The 17,668-nt window shown below is 33.4% G+C and overlaps 1 protein-coding gene across 1 annotated transcript; it reads right to left on the reverse strand.

The window, feature by feature from the left end:
* Positions 1-6,442: 6,442 nt before the first annotated feature.
* LOC120129498 (U-box domain-containing protein 44-like) lies at positions 6,443-11,292 on the reverse strand. Its single transcript, XM_039146975.1, has 4 exons — positions 10,486-11,292; positions 10,101-10,401; positions 8,550-10,022; positions 6,443-6,454 (listed from the first exon to the last, which is right to left on the reverse strand). Exons 1-3 carry the CDS (start codon positions 11,275-11,277, stop codon positions 8,569-8,571), a joined length of 2,547 nt encoding a protein of 848 aa, XP_039002906.1. The 5' UTR covers positions 11,278-11,292; the 3' UTR covers positions 6,443-6,454; positions 8,550-8,568.
* Positions 11,293-17,668: the final 6,376 nt, after the last annotated feature.

Below are 17,668 nucleotides of genomic sequence, written 5' to 3' on the forward strand. Positions count from 1 at the left end.
ATGTACTCCAAACCATTTCTCTAATGGTGTTTTACCACCAATAACAGTCGATGGTAAGCGGTTAACAAGGTGACAAGCATAGACCAATGCCTCAGCCCAAAATTCTTTACCTAACCCAGCATTAGACAACATACACCAAACCTTCTCCACTAATGTCCGGTTCATACGCTCTGCCACCCCATTCTGTTGTGGTGTAGATCTGACAGTGAAGTGCCTGACAATACCTTCTTCTTCAGAGACTTTAGAAATGAATCATTTTTGTACTCTCCACCATTGTCTATACGGAGACGTTTGATTTTTCTGCCTGTTTGAGTCTCCACCATCTTTTTCCATTTAAGGAAAAATCCTAGCACATCATCCTTTGTCTTCATTGTATACACCCAAACTCTCTGGGAAAAATCATCAACAAAGGTGACATAATAGTGTGTTCCTCCCAATGAAGTTGTCTTGGAAGGCCCCCATACATCTGAATGAACATAATCCAAAATACCTTTAGTATCATGGATTTTTCACCAACATGCCCGAGCACCCTTCAATAATCCTTGATCTATCAGCAATTTCAAGGATTTTTCACCAACATGCCCCAAGCGCATATGCCATAAACTGGTTGCTTCTGACTCATTTTCATCAGTAGAAGTTGCCACTGTTGATGTCCCAATAATTGTACTACCCATAAAGTAATACACATTGTTTCTTTTCCGGATTCCCTTCATTATCACCAGTGCACCAGAGATAATCCTTATAATCCCATCTTTTGCCCTCACTTCTAAACCTTTTGACTCTAAGGTTACATGATGGACACCTGTTAAGGTTCTGATTGATCCATCCTGATTCCTCAAGTGAATTGAACCAATCCCAAGTGTGTCAAGAGGGGAATTATTTGTGTGTAGATAATTCCACCTTTTAGTTCTTTAAAATCAAAGAGCCATTCTCTATTGGGGGTCATATGGTGGCTACAAGCTGAATCTAACAACCATGAACTAGAACAGCTGGTTGATGGCGTATCAGCGAATGCGAAATCTGAATATGCTTTATCATACTCGACCACATTTGATTTTGAGACAGCCTTTCCCCTTTCAGGTTTGCCTTTATTCTTTAGCCTGGGTAATTCTTTCTTCCAGTGCCCTTTTTCTCGACAAAAGGCACATTCATATTTGCTCAATCTGACTTTGACTTCGATATCCCTCTCCTTCCTTTATTTGACTTTTCGAACGACCTCTAACAATAAGATCTTTTGCTTCGACACTTGTGTTTTCTTGTTTGTCTTTCTTTCTCAATTCATAACTATACAAGGCAGTAGTTACTTCACTGAGAGACACATCAACCTTCCCATGAAGTAGAGTAATTTCAAGATACTCAAACTCATCAGGAAGTGATCTCATCAACCTCAGAGCTAGATCTTCGTCTTCAAAAGTCACATTCATATTCATCAGATCAGTCACCACTGATTAAAGCTAGTAATGTGATCATTCATAGTGGCACCTGATACATAGTTGAAGCGAAACAATCTCTTTTTCATGTAGAGCTTGTTCTGACCGCTTTTCTTCAAAAATTTCTCCTCCAATGCCTTCCATAATTTACTTGCAGAAGTTTCCTTAGAAAATGCATACTTCTTCTCTCTATAAAGACATGATCGAATAGTATCACGTGCCAATCTATTGACCCTTTTCCATTCTTTCTCCTCAATATCATATGGTTTTCTCCTTCAATAGAAATGTCTAGACCCTGCTGAAATAGGACATCTAGAACCTCACTTTACCACATGCCGAAATGACCAGTGCCATCAAAAATCTCCACTGCAAATCTAACATTTGTCATAACATTTCTTGCGGATATTTTTGTGTCGTCTGCCATTTCTGCTACAAATTATATTTAATAGCTGTCAATGCAGAATGTCAATTACCCCAAGGAAATTTTTTCTGATGTGGAAGATCAGCCTAAGCCGCAACCACAGAGCATACTAAAATAAACCTGGAGCTCTGATATCAATTGTTGTGGAATTCGGGTTAATTTCCACCAATAATAACAAATTCACCTTGAAAACTATTATCTAAGTGACTAGTGTGAAAATGATTGTACTAAAAATCACCCCAAGGTAGATTCCTAAGAAAGAGGAGGGGTCACAATGGTCCCTATTGAAACCCACTTTCTTTAGACAGAATTACCAAGACAAGTAATTTTAATAGGATAATAATTAACAACAATTATACCCGACAATAGCTATTAAATAGACATAAAAGAGAACACCAAAATTTAACGAGGTTCAGCCAAAATTATGCCTATGTCCTCGAACATTACTAAAATAATATTTCACTAATAGAGAAATATTAAAAAGAGAGAAAGAGTACAAATAGCCTTTAATAGTGAAGAAGGCTTATATTTGTGGGATGCTTAACTAAGGAGGAGGAGGGTTCTATTTATAACAAAAGAATTTTCCCTCCTCCTTATACACAACCAATGTAGAACTTTACCAAAAACCCAACAGCATGGCCCTCAGAAGTGAGTTTAAGGAAGCTACCCAAAACTCACAAGTTCGGGTTTTCAAGAAGGAATCACAAAGAAAATGGACAAATCGAGGATAGGGAGCTCAAGATCAATGTCGATGAGGTATTTACCCCATATTCCATGGAAACCACTATAAGAGTGGTTACTCGTGACCATCACAACCTTGTTATTAGAGGCGTTGCTCGAAAGCTTGATGGTGTTCATTGTGTCGAGTCTACAAAGGCTACAATTTTCACTGAGGGGTTGAAATTTGCTAAGGACAATGGGTGGGAGCGGGTAATCATTGAAGGATATGCAATCTCCATTGTAAACCGCTTGAAAAATCTGACTAAATATATTTTTGCTATTAGATTGCTGCTCAACAAATCTATAGACGTCTTGGAAATGTCATCATCCTTTAAGGTGTACTACATCAATTGAGAGGCGAACCGAACGGCTCATGCCTTTTCAAATTGGCTTTGTTGAGAACCAGTACAGTTTGGTTTTATATGGCTGAACCAGAATGTATCAAACAATTTGTAATCCTTGATGTCATTGACATTTAAATGAAATTCACACCTTCAAAAAAAATGGTAAGGGTTAGATATAAGTTTTTCTTTCTACAAAATCCTCTTGTATTTGCTTCTTTCATATTAGTGAAATTATTCTCCTCTATCCGTATTTTTTGGGTTTTCATATAAATCTTGGTATTGTTTTTTTTTTCCGATCGTGTTTATTTGTTTGTCGATATTCGTTACGATGTTATAACAATTTTGTATCAGAGCTTCGGGTTCAAGATTATGACAATGATGAAGTATGATATTTCGTTGTTGGATCGTAATACCAATTTCTCATTGTCGCAAGTGAAGATTTGAGATGTCCTTGCACAATTGAATTTAGATGATATTGGAAGGGTTTGATAATAAGATATCTTAGACTAGACGAACAAAGAAAATTGTAAGAATCGTAAGGTTCTATCTCAAATTTGTTTACACTTATCAAATCAAATTTTATAGGATGCGTTGAAAGAAAAAACTTCTTTTTGGGAAAAATTGGACCAACTATGCATGCAAAATAGTTGACCAACAAGTTGCACTTAAAGCTACATCTTTATTCACTCAAATTGACGAAGATTTACCTTTTGAAGAGCACCTGACCATATTCAAGAAAATAGTGTCTAATCTAGAGACTTTAGAAGTGAAGTATGACCAAGAAGATTTAGGATTGATCCTCTTTTGTTCAATGTCTCCTTCATACTCATCTTTCAAAGACACAATTTTGTACAGTCGTGAAACACTCACTCTTGAAGAGGTGTACAATGGCATGCACTCGTTGGACAAGATAAAGCATCATGTATATGGTTTTGAGTCCCATACAGAGGGTCTCGTAGTGCATGGGTCCACTAGCTCATACCATGAAAGAACAAACAAGCGTTATTTTAGTAATGAAGGAAATGGCATATCAAGATCTTTCAACCGAGGTAAAACTTGTCACTTTTGTAGAAAAAATGTAATGTTAAATTGAAGTGTTACAAGTTACATAATAAAATAAAAAGAGAAGATTAAAAGCAGAGATCTAAAAAATCTAGTGAGATCGGTGTAGCAGAGGAGTGTGATGATGGAAAACTCTTAGTTTCAGTTGACAACAACTCTAAAACAAGTCATGAGTGAATAGTTTACTTTGGTAGCAGTTTTCATATGGATATGAATCGTGATTGGTTTGTGACCTATAAGTTGTATCTATAGGTGATATATTTTTGGAAAATAACGTCTCTTGTAAAGTTACAGTATTGGCACAAATAAGATTAAGATGTTCGATGGGATAGATTGAACACTTGTTAATGCGAGATATGTTCCCGTTTTGAGTGAAATCTAATTTTTTTAGGTACCTTAGATTCAAAATGGTACAAATTCTCCAGTGAAGTTGGAGCTATAAAAATTTGCAAGGGATCTCTTGTTGTGATGAAAGGGCGAGAAAGATTGCCAAGTTTTATGTTCTATAGGGTTCAACAGTTTTAGATAATGCAACTGGTGTTTCCTCCTCTATGTCAAATAATGTTGTTACTAATAAAAATATTTTGACTAAATTAAACAAAAGAAGAATTTTTGTTTAACAAGATAATCATGGGTACAATAATTATGTGAAGTAGAAAATAGTTAAATTGCGTAGGCATAACAAATTTGAAGATATAATTATCATTGATGATTAGCATAGTGTTGTGCATGATATTGGTGATACATTTGTGAGCAAATTTGTCACTTATGATAACCATGTTGATGTAAAGACTAACTTTAAGATTAAAAAAGTTTGGATTAGGTCAATGTCTATTACTGAAAATTACCCCTTTGAGGGGTGTTGTGGAAGAGGTGAAGAACTTGTTCGCTGAAGTGAAAAATTATTTTTGTTGAGTTTGAGTGCCTCATCGAATTTGCGTGTTTTGTCTGCGCACTTTCAGAATTTGCATTATGGTGAAGATTTGTTAGAGTTTGACTCGAATTTAAAATGGCACAAATTAATTAATATTTAAATTTGAGAAAGTAAGAATCCTAGTTTAATTAAAGGTAAATAACTTTATTAAAATAGATTTCTATTTTATTTAGTTTTTCTTTATAATAAAATATCTATCCCTATAAATATATACTAAGGGTAAAGGGTTAGAAATGAAGTTTCTCTCTCCAAAATCCTCTTGTATTTTCTTCCTTCAAATTAGTGAAATCCTTCTCCTCTACCAAAGGTTTTTTTTCCTTTTGGGTCATCCACGTAAATTTTGATGTTCTTTGTTTTTGTTCTCTTTTTCAATCATTTTTATTTACTTATTGATAATAACAGAGCCATCTCAGACATTTTTGGGGTCCTAGCGAAACTAAAAAATATTACTTTATAAAATGAAAGTAATTTTTCAGTATTTTGAACAATTAATTTAATATAACATAAATAAATCATATGAAAATTATTAAATTTTGTGAAAATATATCATTTTTAAAAAAAAAACCTTAAATACAAATAATAGGGAATAAATATAAGAAAATTGAATACATGTATGATATATAGCTTGATTTTTAATAATAAATAAATAAATAAAAAGAATTGTATATTATTTTATTGTTAGATTTAAGATTGAAGAAGACAAACAATTAAAGAATATTTGATAAATTGAAGAGTAAGATTAAAAAATAAGAGAGAGAAAATGCAAAATTGAATGAATAAATAAGAGAAATGGAAAAAGAGGGTCGAAAACTAAACATTTTATGAAATTATAAAAATTAGGACCTTAATTATAAATATAAAAATTAGTTAAATTTAATTCAAAATTGAATGAATTAATAAGAAAAATTGAAAATTTTGAGGATAATTTTTTATAAAGTTATAAAAGTTAGGGATCGTAATTATAAATATAAAAATTAGGACCCTAATTATAAACATTAAGAAATTTGAGCCCCTAAGCAATTGCTCAATGTGCTCCATTTAAAGCCGGCCTTAAATAATCGTTCCGATATTATAACAATTTACGTAAAAACATTGATCAACAACCTTGAACTTATTTCGAAATATTCTGGCTTGTGCTGCTCTTCATTTCTCTATGGCAAACAACAAAACCCAAGATCTAACAATCCACCACAACAAATCTGCAGGTCATCTTCACCACCACTTGTTTTTATGTTTTTGGTTCTTCAAATGTATATTTGTCAATTTAATTGCTTGTTTTTAGCATGTTTTCTACTTAGAAGATTATGATATTTAAAATCAGAAAAAATATTTTTTTTAAAAAATATTATTGAGTTTAAGTATTTAATTATACAAAGGGAAAACGAAATTATCTTGTTACAGCTTATGGTCCATCGCTGACAAGACACAAAGATACGAGGAAAACGGCAGGAGTAGAAGCTTCCTCGAAGGATTGTAAATCTTTATCTATTTTATTTTATGTATCATCCATCAATTTTAGTACAATTTTATATCATCCAATAAACTTGTATTTTAGTACAATTTTATGCTTTTGTTACTAATAAAATATTTATATCATTTTGGAAAATTATTAAGTAAACTATACTAAATATTGTATAATTTATATTAATTTTATCATTATATTGTCAATCGTTTCAATTATATTATTAGATCGTTAGTTTAAAATTTGAGATAGTGACGTGGATGCTAAAATAAAACATCGTTTTATTAAAAAATATATATATATATACATAAACATTTAAATCAAAGATATTAAAAAAATTTAACACTTAATTGGTAACATATCCAAAAATACTTTTTTAAGAATAAACACATATATACAAACACTATAAAATTTTTGTAAGTGGATTAGTACATAAATTCTAATGTGGATATAATCAATATAAGTGACTAACATAAGAAAGTACTCATACATGTATAGATCTGCTGGTGCAAATAACCACCAAACAAACTTAGAATGCTATTTTAATTTTGACAAAAATAATACTCCGTATATGTTATACGGTCACCTCTAAAAACAACTAACTCTCAGTTAATCTAGATTCTCAGAGAGACTTCTCCACTGACTAGAGCTACTAAGAAATTCATGTTTTCCTGACGCAGGAACTTCATAATCGTTGAACCAACTACAATGCAAAGACAATATCTTTAAATAAGACCTCTAAGAGGTTCAAATGATTTATTAGAATAAAATTCGAGATTTGAAAATCAAATTTATCTAACATGTTGACCTACAAGTAACCACGATGATCCTATATCTACACTACCAGTTAAGACTGCTATAAGTACCTCACAATCACGATCAAGCAAAGGATCTAAAGACTTCTTTGAACGTTCCTCTTTTAATATGTCTTTATCTCTCACATAAAGAAACATCGATCAACGATCGTAAGTTTATCAATCTCTTTCTAAAAAGATCTAAAAGGTTTGATCCCTTTACAAAATAGATCGATTCCTTGAGAAAAAAGATTGATATATTTTCTAATAAAGTTCAAATCTTTAAAAAATGATCAATCATTCTCATTAAAAGAACTATTATTGTATCTTAAACGGCTAGAATCAGTAAAAAATGTATATAAACAAACTCTTAACATATCAAGAACAACAAAAACCATCATTAAATGAAAATATCAACATCAAACATCAAAGAATCATTGAAAAGTTTAATTATTATTTATTTATTTGTAAAGAATTTGTAAGTTAAATTGTTCATGTTACAAAAGTGTTGTATAGTTATTTGTAAAATACTTGCAAGCTAAATTGTTTATAGTGTTAAAGTGATATTTAAGTGAGAGTTTATTTATTGCAAACTTATTTATCTTGTGATACTTTTCTTTAGTTTGCTAAATTTATAATTCTTTTCTTGGAGAGAGTGTAATCAAGATTTTGTGTAGAAATTTTGAGGTATTTGTAAGTTTACACCTTGTATGTTATCAAATTTAGTAGATTAAAGAAATTTATAGTATGAATGCTAAGGTGGTCGATATAAGCTTTGTTTAGAAGTTGAACCATTTTGAAATCGTTGTGCAATTTTTTTATTGCTTTTACACAAGTTTTTAAAAGGTCAATTCACTCCTTGCTGAGCAAATTTCGATTGATCAAAGAACTAATAATTGATATAAGAATTTGACTCATTTGAAGGTTTAACAATCTCTTAAGATGATCCTTAAAGAGCTCTATCATTTTTTACATCAACCTTAAAGAGGACTTTAACTTTGGTTTGTACTATATTAAAGATTCTCAATACATGGGAAGACTTTTCTATTTCAATGGTACAAACTACTCTTCTTGGAAGAATATAATTATACTATTTATTCGAATAACCGATTTGGTGGTATGGAGTATTGTACTTGATAATCCATCTATCCCTCTAAAGAAAGGAGAGCTGAGCAAATTAGAATGGAACGATGAAGATAGAAGATGAATCCAACCCAAGCTAAAGTCATATGTATTTTATTTTGTGCATTTGAATTTAGATGAATAAAGGGAATTTTCATACTTAAATGGAGAAAAAATAAAAAATAAAAAATTCGTCCAAGCCATTATAAAACCAACAAATAAATATAGAATACAAATTCATTCAAACTCCATTCATTTACAAAACCTTAAATTATAGTCTCAAAAGTAACTGGACTGAACTTGTAAGAGTTCAAGCTGAGCCAACAATTTTGCAGTGGTTGATTTTAACCTTGGGTCACCATTTTGAGCTAAATCAATGAGCACAACTTGCGCAGATTCGCCATACTTAACTCTGTGTTCTTCCACTTGGAAAACTCTTTCCAATATCCAGAGCCCTTTTTCCTGAGCCTTTACACTTGCAGATTCCATGATCTTTATGATCGCTTCTATGCCTCCGTTTTTAGCAACGCAATCACTTCCGTTTTCCCAGATTTCGTCTTGCAGAAGCGTCGCCATCGCGTTCAAAACTGCTTCATCGGCTTCCCTTTCTTTGCCTTCCAGGATCTGTACCAATGGTGGAATGGCACCCGCTTTGACCAAACAGAACGTGTTTTTAACAATGCAGTACCCGTCGTGGACTTGGCAGAATGCGGTTGCCGATGGAGAGACACAGAACCAGCTTGATTTTTTCGACTTCCGAAGCAATACCGAGTTCTGGGATAGCTGAGCGAGTGCGGTCGCAGCTCGGTATTTCGCGACCAACGATCCAGACGACAGCAACTTCACGAGCAATGGGATCGCCTCGTTTTGTGCCACGATAAGCTGTAGTCTTTTGTCCGATGGAACCGTGAACCGGATAAGTATGCCCGCAACACCTTCTGCTAATGAATTCGATACCGATGATAAGGTTGAAGGACTCGAATTTGTCATGGATGTCAAAACTGGTAGCAAATTGGCTTTCTTAAGAACTTCAGTCACTTTCTTATTGCTAATTGGTACGTTGCTCAGTATGCCAACTGCAGCAGCCTTATCAGTCTCCAATGGTGATGATGAGATGATGTTAACAATGATGTTCAAGTGGCTTTCTCTGAGCTGTTCGGTCATTTCTTCCGGTAAATATTTCGAGAGTGTCAAAAGCAAATCCAACGCTCCCGTCCGGATTTTCGTGTTGCTTTCGGTTAGAAATGGTAGAAGAAGCTGAATCGCACCGTTTTCCTTCATTTTTCTTCGAACTTTTGATGCATTACTATGGCCTGCAATGCTATTCAATGCTCGCAGAAGATGGTATTGAATTATAGGACTTGAGAGGTTTAAAAGAGACAACATTTTCTGTGCTGCATCTTGATTAATAAGAATCGATTCCGACTGTGCGATTCGGGCAAGGATCGCTGAAGCCGGCTCCCGGAGAGTCATGAGCACTGATGTGACGGAGAAAAGTAGCTGAAGTAGAGATACCACTATACCCGAATTGATCAACCGCTGTATATTTTCCGACAGATTCGACAAATTTTGCAATGAATTCAAAGCTGATAACTTTGCTTCAAGCTTTCCAGCATTGAACATCTTTACTAGAGGCTCAACAGCTCCGTCTTCTCCGAGGGCAGCTCTACTTTGATCTGTTAGTTCCATTCTCGACAGCGCAGTCGCCATGAGAATCTTACTCATGTCAGAGCCTGTCAAGATATCTGAATTAACTATATATTCTGATGTGGACAATCAAATGCAGCAAGCAAAGGGCATTTCAGATTTACCTTCCTTCAAATAGTACACCAACGGCTTAAAATAACCGGCCTCAGCCATATGAAGCGCATTCTGTGTATTGCTCGATAATGCATTTAACAATTTCCTTGCATTTCTCGAAGCAATCGAATCGTCTCCATTAAGCATAGTAACTAACATAACAATGCACCCTTGAATTCGGCCAAGCCGTCTCCAAACTGCCGGAAGATCCGACAGATCTAGCAACAATCCTACAGCTTCTTTCCTCTCTTCTGTGTCTCGGGTCAACGATTTCACCAATGCCGATAAGGATGCCGCATCGGCCATCTTCTCCTGTTAACTAGCATACTTGTAAGACAAACTACCAGGCCAAAAATTCAATTGAAAACATCAATGGAAATCAAAAGAAAAGTTTACCTGGTGTCCAGAATCTTGGGAAGCAAGTTTTCGCAATATCTGAAGAATGATCAAGCGGTTGTTCGGCTTACATGAAATCAACCTATTAACTAGAACCAGAATAACGCCTTCCTCATTTATCCAATCATCTGTGATCAACCCTTGCTTAATTGACTCCTTGAACCCGGAAAGGGCGAAGTTAAAGTCTTCATCATTGCCATACTTGAGTTGCAAGACAACATCGTCGATCGAAAGATTTGCTCGTTCCTCTTCAATTTCTGTTATTTCTTCCTCGATTTCCTTGTCCGATGCAGTGGCGGAGACGAACTCGTCTTCATTGCATGGTCTAGGAGGCCGGCTCATTCTCGAGCTCGGACCTGAACTCGGACTCGGGGTAAAGCTTCCATTGAACCTCACATTCATGAATTCCTTATGCAATGCGCTAATCTTTTCTTTCATCTCCAAATGAAGATCAATGCTAGCAAACAACACAAGGCCTAAGGATCTCCCAAGATCTTGCATCACATTTTTTATCCATAAACTCGGTTGTTTCGAATCGTGGCTTTTGATCAAGGTCTTAACACGCCGAAGCTCTTTCCGGATGGAATCGATTGCTTTTCGGATCGTAACCGTGTCCATAACATCTTTGTTATCTTTTATATCACTCAAAATCAAACCAAGTTTATTGAGAAGAGATGAAAACTCAATGAAAAGTTCCTTTTCCGAGTCTTTTGCAATTGATGATACCTCTTCAACTGAGGCTACCAGCTCTGATATAGTCTCAGTGAAGCTTCTCAAATCAGATTTGTCCATTTTCAAGGATTGGGTACTTCCTATAAAACAAATATAACAATTAATTCCCGAGAAAAGTAAAAAAAAAAAAAAAAACCAGAAAAACAGAGGGTTTTCTGGGAAAAACAGAGACTTTTCCAGGGTCTAAACAGAGGTCAAACAGGACCTGCGGTTGCAATTTTAGGATCAATAAGAAATTTGAAAATTTGAAATATCACTTAAAAATTAACAATTCCTAGAAACAATGGTTCAATAATTGAAAAAATAACCCCCCAAAGAGAGAGAGAGAGAGAGAGAGAGAGGAAACAGATGATTTTTACAAGGTTGAGAAACAAACGAAAAACAAGAACAGGGGCTTCAAATTCAGAACCTAGTGATAAGTTTACAAAATCCAAAGATCTTAAACATGAAAATTTACAACAACAAAAAAAAGAAGAAGAAAGAAAGAAAGAAAGAAAAAAAAAGAGAAGAGAAGAGAAGGAAGTTAACCCGAAGTTTTGAAGAGAAAAAAGAGAAAAAAGAATTGAAAACAGGGTTTGAATCTTAAGACGTCTTGAAGACGGGGATTCAGTGAAATAAAAAGGAAATTGAGGAGTGGAAAAATTGCTTGAAATGGAAGTTTGTAGTCTGGAGGTACGTGGAGAAAAGTATCTTCCATGGCAATGTCAATATCATCTGGCTATTGACCTTTCCATCTGCCTTATTTACTGCTACTACTGATCGTTTTCTTTCTTTTCTATGGAAGACCAAGTCAACAAAAAAATAAGGCTTAATGGCCCAATAAATGCCCAAACTATGCCTTTGTCAAATAAATGCATGAATTTTTTTTTTTTTTTGCCTATTCGAGTACCTAACGTTACAAATGTTAGCACTTTAAGTGTCCGGACGGTTAATGGTATTAGTTTTTCCCGTTAAGTGACACGTGTACAACCTGATAATTTTGAAATTTGTTTTTTGAAAAATATTATTATATTTATAAAAAAACCTTAACTTTTCTTATGTTATAAAACAACCCCAAAATCCCAAATCCTAACCTTAATATGCCATTGTCACCCTCTATGACCACGGCCACATGAGCCGACGTAGTCCTTGTCATCTTCCTAGTTATATGTCGTCGTAGTTGTTTCTGATTCACCATCAGAATCGTGTGGGATCATGATTTTCATCCTATTGTTCGTGGGATTTAAAACGTCGATTTGTCGTTGATTGATCATAAATCAGTTATGATTTAATAGGGATTTTGGTCACCAGGGGGAAGCGAGGTCGGTTGGAGCTTCATTGATGGAAAAGGTCGGTGGTCGGCGCGGATTTAGGGTCGAAATGAAGGTTTTCAAAGTTTAGGGGTTATTTCAAAATTTATATGTTTTCTTTTTAAAAAATATATATATTTTAAAATTTTATATAATTTTTTAAAAATATCAGATTATGACACATGTCACTTAACAGAGAAAACCAACGCTATTGACAACCCGTGCACCTAAAGTGTTAACATTTATAATGTTAGACACCCGGATGGGCTAAAAATAATGTAGGCACTTATTTGGCAAAAAGAATAGTCTGTGTACTTATTTGGGCATTAAGCCAATAAATAAATATGATTTCATATGTATATGTTGAACTATATTTTGATATAACAATTTAAGGCAAAATGTTTTTTTGACTTGAATTGAATTTATTCAAAGTTATTCAAAGTTTTCAAAAATAATTCAAAGTCCTTAAAGCTTGGAATTGAGCAGAAAACGTTTTTCTGTACAAGTAAGTACCAGTACTGTTCTTACAGTATCGATACCTCATGAACAATACCGATATTGTTCTTATGGTACCAATACGAAAGGAAAGGGAAGTATCAATACTCACTAGGTAGTATCGATACTACCAACATTGCTCAAATTCCAGAATGCAAAAATGGTATCGATACCCAAAGGGGTACCGAGACTACTTTGTATAGTAGTATCGGTACCATAGGCATAGTATCGATACCGTCAAGCCCCAACGGCTAGTAACAACTAGTTGATTTAAATATAAACAAAGGTAGTATCGATACTCCCTTTAGGAGTACCAATACCCCTTGATCTGGGCAGCTTTATTTTGTACGAAAATTGATCCCCAACGACTCCAAACCACCTCAAACGGCTAGAAACGACCACAACAACATACCAATACATAAATACAAATTGAGGACACTTGAAGAAGGGTTACAACACCTATCCAAGCATTCAAACACAAGAGAAGAGTTTTTCACTCTTTATTCCAATTCTCTTGTAAATATTTTATTCTTATGAGCCTTTAATTTGTAAACACCTTCCTTTTTAGAAGTTTTATTTGTTTAAAATCTTTTTCCTTGTAAAAGGTTTTTGGTTTTATCTTAGCCATTGAAAAGATAGGGAGTTGTAAAGGTTATATCTTTATCCTTGAAAAAGAAAGAACAAATTAGTGAATTTGTTAGAAAATCTTTAGTGAGGAGCTAAGGTAGTGGATGTAGAGTTGGTTGATAAGTCGAACCACTTTAAATCCTTGTTCCAAATTTTTCTATCTTTTGCTCTCCTTACTCCCTAAACATATTTTTACCAATTAACCCCTTTGCACTTTTTCGGTTAGTCAATTGAGCCTCTTCATAATCCCAACAATAAGTATGGGTTTGAAAAATTCAATTTCTTAATGAAAAAGGGTGAGCTAAACATTTTCACATATTTTCCAACAATTAGTATCTTTTTTCATTAAACATTTTATTAAGGGAGAGTTTTACCAAAAAATATTTTTCAAATGTTTTGTTATATCAAAAAGGGGAGATTATTGAACTATATTTTGATATAACAATTTAAGGCAAAATGTTTTTGGACATGAATTGAATTTATTCAAAGTTTTTCAAAGTTTTCAAAAATAATTCAAAGTCATTAAAGCTTGGAATTGAGCACAAAACATTTTTCTGTACAAGTAAGTATCAATAATATTCTTACAGTATCGATACCTCATGAATAATATCGATACACGTCTTATGGTACCGATACCAAAGGTAAGGGAAGTATCAATTCTCACTAGGTAGTACCGATACTAGCAGCATTGCTCAAATTCCAGAATGCAAAAATAGTATCGATACCCAAAGGGATACCGATACAACTTTGTATAGTAGTATCGATACCATAGGCATAATATCGATAACATTAGGCCCCAACGACTAGTTGATTTAAATATAAAAAAAGGTAGTACCTATACTTCCTTTAGGAGTACCGATACCCCTTGTTTTGGGCAGCTTTATTTTGCACGAAAATTGATTCCAAACGGCTCCAAACCACCTCAAACGGCTAGAAAGGACTACAACAACATTCCAACTCATAAATACAAGTTGAGCACACTTGAAGAAGAGTTAGAACACCTACCCAAACATTCAAACACAAGAGAAAGCTTTTCACTCTTTATTTTAATTATCTTGTAAATATTTTGTTCTTGTGAGCTAAATTCTTATAAGCACCTTCATTTGTGGATGTTTTATTTGTTTACATTCTTTTTCCTTGTAAAGGTTTTTTGGTTCTATCTTATCCAATTGAAAAGATAAGGAATGTAAAGGTTATCTCTTTATCCTTGAAAAAGAAAGAACAAATTAGTTAATTTGTTAAAAAATCCTTAGTGAGGAGATAAGGTAGTGGATGTAGACTTGGTTGATAAGTCGAACCACTTTAAATCCTTGTACCAAATTGTTTTATCTTTTTGTTCTCCTTACTCCCTAAATTCAATTTTATCCATTTACCCATTTTGTATTTTATGTTGTCAATTTAATCCTCTTAATAATCCCAACAATTGGTATCAAAGCTTGACTCATCAGAAGGTTTAACCACCTTGAGACGATCCTCGAAGAAGCTTTACCGATTTCTGACTCAATCGAAAAAAATGACTTCAACCTCCGGTGCCTACTACATTGAAGATTCACAACTGGTCAACAAGCCACCCTACTACAATGGAGCAAATTATGCCTATTGGAAGAATAAGATGATGTTCTTCATTCAAGCCAACGATCTAGGAGCTTGAAACTCTATCATAAAAGGCTACACCATTCCAACTGGCGAGATAGACGATTGGAGTGATGGAGAGAAGAAGAAGTTCCAACTCAATGCTAAGGTTATGCACATTTTCTTTTGTGCATTAGGCTCAGATGAATATGGAAGAGTCTCCTCTTGTTCCAATGCTAAGGAAATATGGGATAAGCTTCAAGTAACTCATGAAGAAACTGATGAAGTGAGGGAAACCAAGATAAGTCTTCTCAACCATAGCTATGAGAATTTCAAGATGAAGATGTCAAGCTATGACAGATAGATTTTCCACGATTGTCAATGGTATTAAGGGATTTGGAGAAGTTATCTAAAATGAGAAGCTTGTGAGAAAGATGATCTACTCTCTTCCAAAGTCTTGGCAATCGAAGAAGACGATGATTATCGAAACTAGAGACCTAAAGTCTCTCACTCTTGACAAGTTAATTGGTTCTCTTCTCACTCATGAGTTGATGGTGAAGAAAGAAGATGAAGATGAAGAGAAGCAAAATAAGAAGAAGAATAAGGTAGGCATTGCCTTCAAGTCCACCAATGAGAGCTATGAAGATTCAAGTGAAGAGGTGGATAAAAACAATATGATTAAGAATAAGAAATGACCAAGCTCTTCAAAAAGTTCAAGAGATTCATGTCTTCAAAGGAAGTGAAGCATGAATCAATCAAGAAGAAGGGTCCCCCGGTGTGCTTCAATTATCAAATAAAGAGGCATTTCAAGTATGAATGCCCTCTCCTAAAGAAGAAGGCATCAAGCAAGAAAAAGAATTTGTGGCAGCTTGGAGTGATGAAGATAACTCCAATGATGAAGATGAAGTAGCGAACCTATGTCTCATGGTCATAGAAGAAGATTCCGAGGTATCTTCTAACTCAAATGATTTAAATTCACATTCTTTTGATGAGTTACAAGATGCTTATAATGATTTGTATTTTGAATTTGAGACCGTGAATTCCAAATATAAGAAATTAATTTCAAAATTTAAAGTTGAAAATGATTTGATTTTGAAAGCCAAAGTTGATTTTGAAAATCAAAATGAAATTTTGAAAAATGATTTAAAAATTTTAAAAATCAAAATCAATGATTTAGAAAAAGAATTTTAATTTGTTAGTTAAGCTTAAGAGCTTAACAAAAGAAAAAGAATTAATTTCTCAAAACAACTCATTATGTTTAAAAATGAAAAAATGCTCACATTGTCATTTTTATGGTCATTTGGAACATACTTGTCCCATAAAGAAAATAAAATCTTTTAAAATTAGACAAGTATGGGTTCCTAAGGGAACAAGGGGCATTGAAACTAACGACCAAGGATCCAAAACAATTTGGATACAAAAATCTAAATAAATGTCTCTTGTAGGTGTGTGGGAGCAATGGTGATGAAGATGAAGATACTCAAATGCTATAGCCACACTTGAAAAGGAATGGGTAACCTTTAAGCTTAATGCTTTTGATTTTGATTATTTGGTTGATAATTTAGATTTAAGCATGCATGAGGTTTGATCTTAAATGGATATGTTTTGTTTTTCATCTTATGTATGTTGAAAAAGTTTTATGATGAACATTTTAAATTTTTAATGATTTGTCATAATTTTTAGTTCATCATAATGAATTTTTGTCAAAATTGATTTTTAATGCAAATGATATCTCTCTAACAATTGATATCAACTTTTCAAATGCTTTGATTTTACAAATTTTAAATTTTTGACCTAAATTTTAAATGTTTATACATGTGTTTTAAATGTTAAAGATATCTCTCTAACAATTGATATCAATTTTTTCAAATGCATAACATTTTTGAAAAGCTTTATGCATATGCACTTAATTTCAACATTGGATATTGAATAAATTATTTTAGACTTGGATAAATTAAATTTCATGTGCTACTAGCATGTTTGTTACTCTTTGTTAAAATTGAATTTTGTTTAAGTGTCAAGTTTTTAAAGTCAATTTTTGTTTGGAATGCACTTTTTGAGGGGAGCTTTGATTTTTCAAATGATTTTAATGTCAAAATTATCACTTACTCTCCAAAGTTATTTTTAAACATTAAAGTTGAATTCTTTTTTATCTAAAAAAAGGGGGAGAAGTATGAGTTTGAAAAATTCAATTTCTTAATGAAAAAGGGGAGCTGAAAATTTTCACATATTTTCCAACAATTAGTATCTTTTTCATTAAACATTTTATTAAGGGGGAGTTTTGCCAAAAATAATTTTTCAAATGTTTTGTTATATAAAAAAGGAGAGATTGTTGAACTATATTTTGATATAACAATTTAAGGCAAAATGTTTTTTGACTTGAATTGAATTTATTCAAAGTTTTTCAAAAATAATTCAAAGTCCTTAAAGCTTGAAATTGAGCAGAAAACGTTTTTCTGTAGTGGATG

Source organism: Hibiscus syriacus, unplaced genomic scaffold (assembly GCF_006381635.1).
Source record: "Hibiscus syriacus cultivar Baekdansim isolate YM2019G1 unplaced genomic scaffold, ASM638163v2 tig00110500_pilon, whole genome shotgun sequence".
Taxonomy (NCBI): Eukaryota; Viridiplantae; Streptophyta; class Magnoliopsida; order Malvales; family Malvaceae; genus Hibiscus; species Hibiscus syriacus.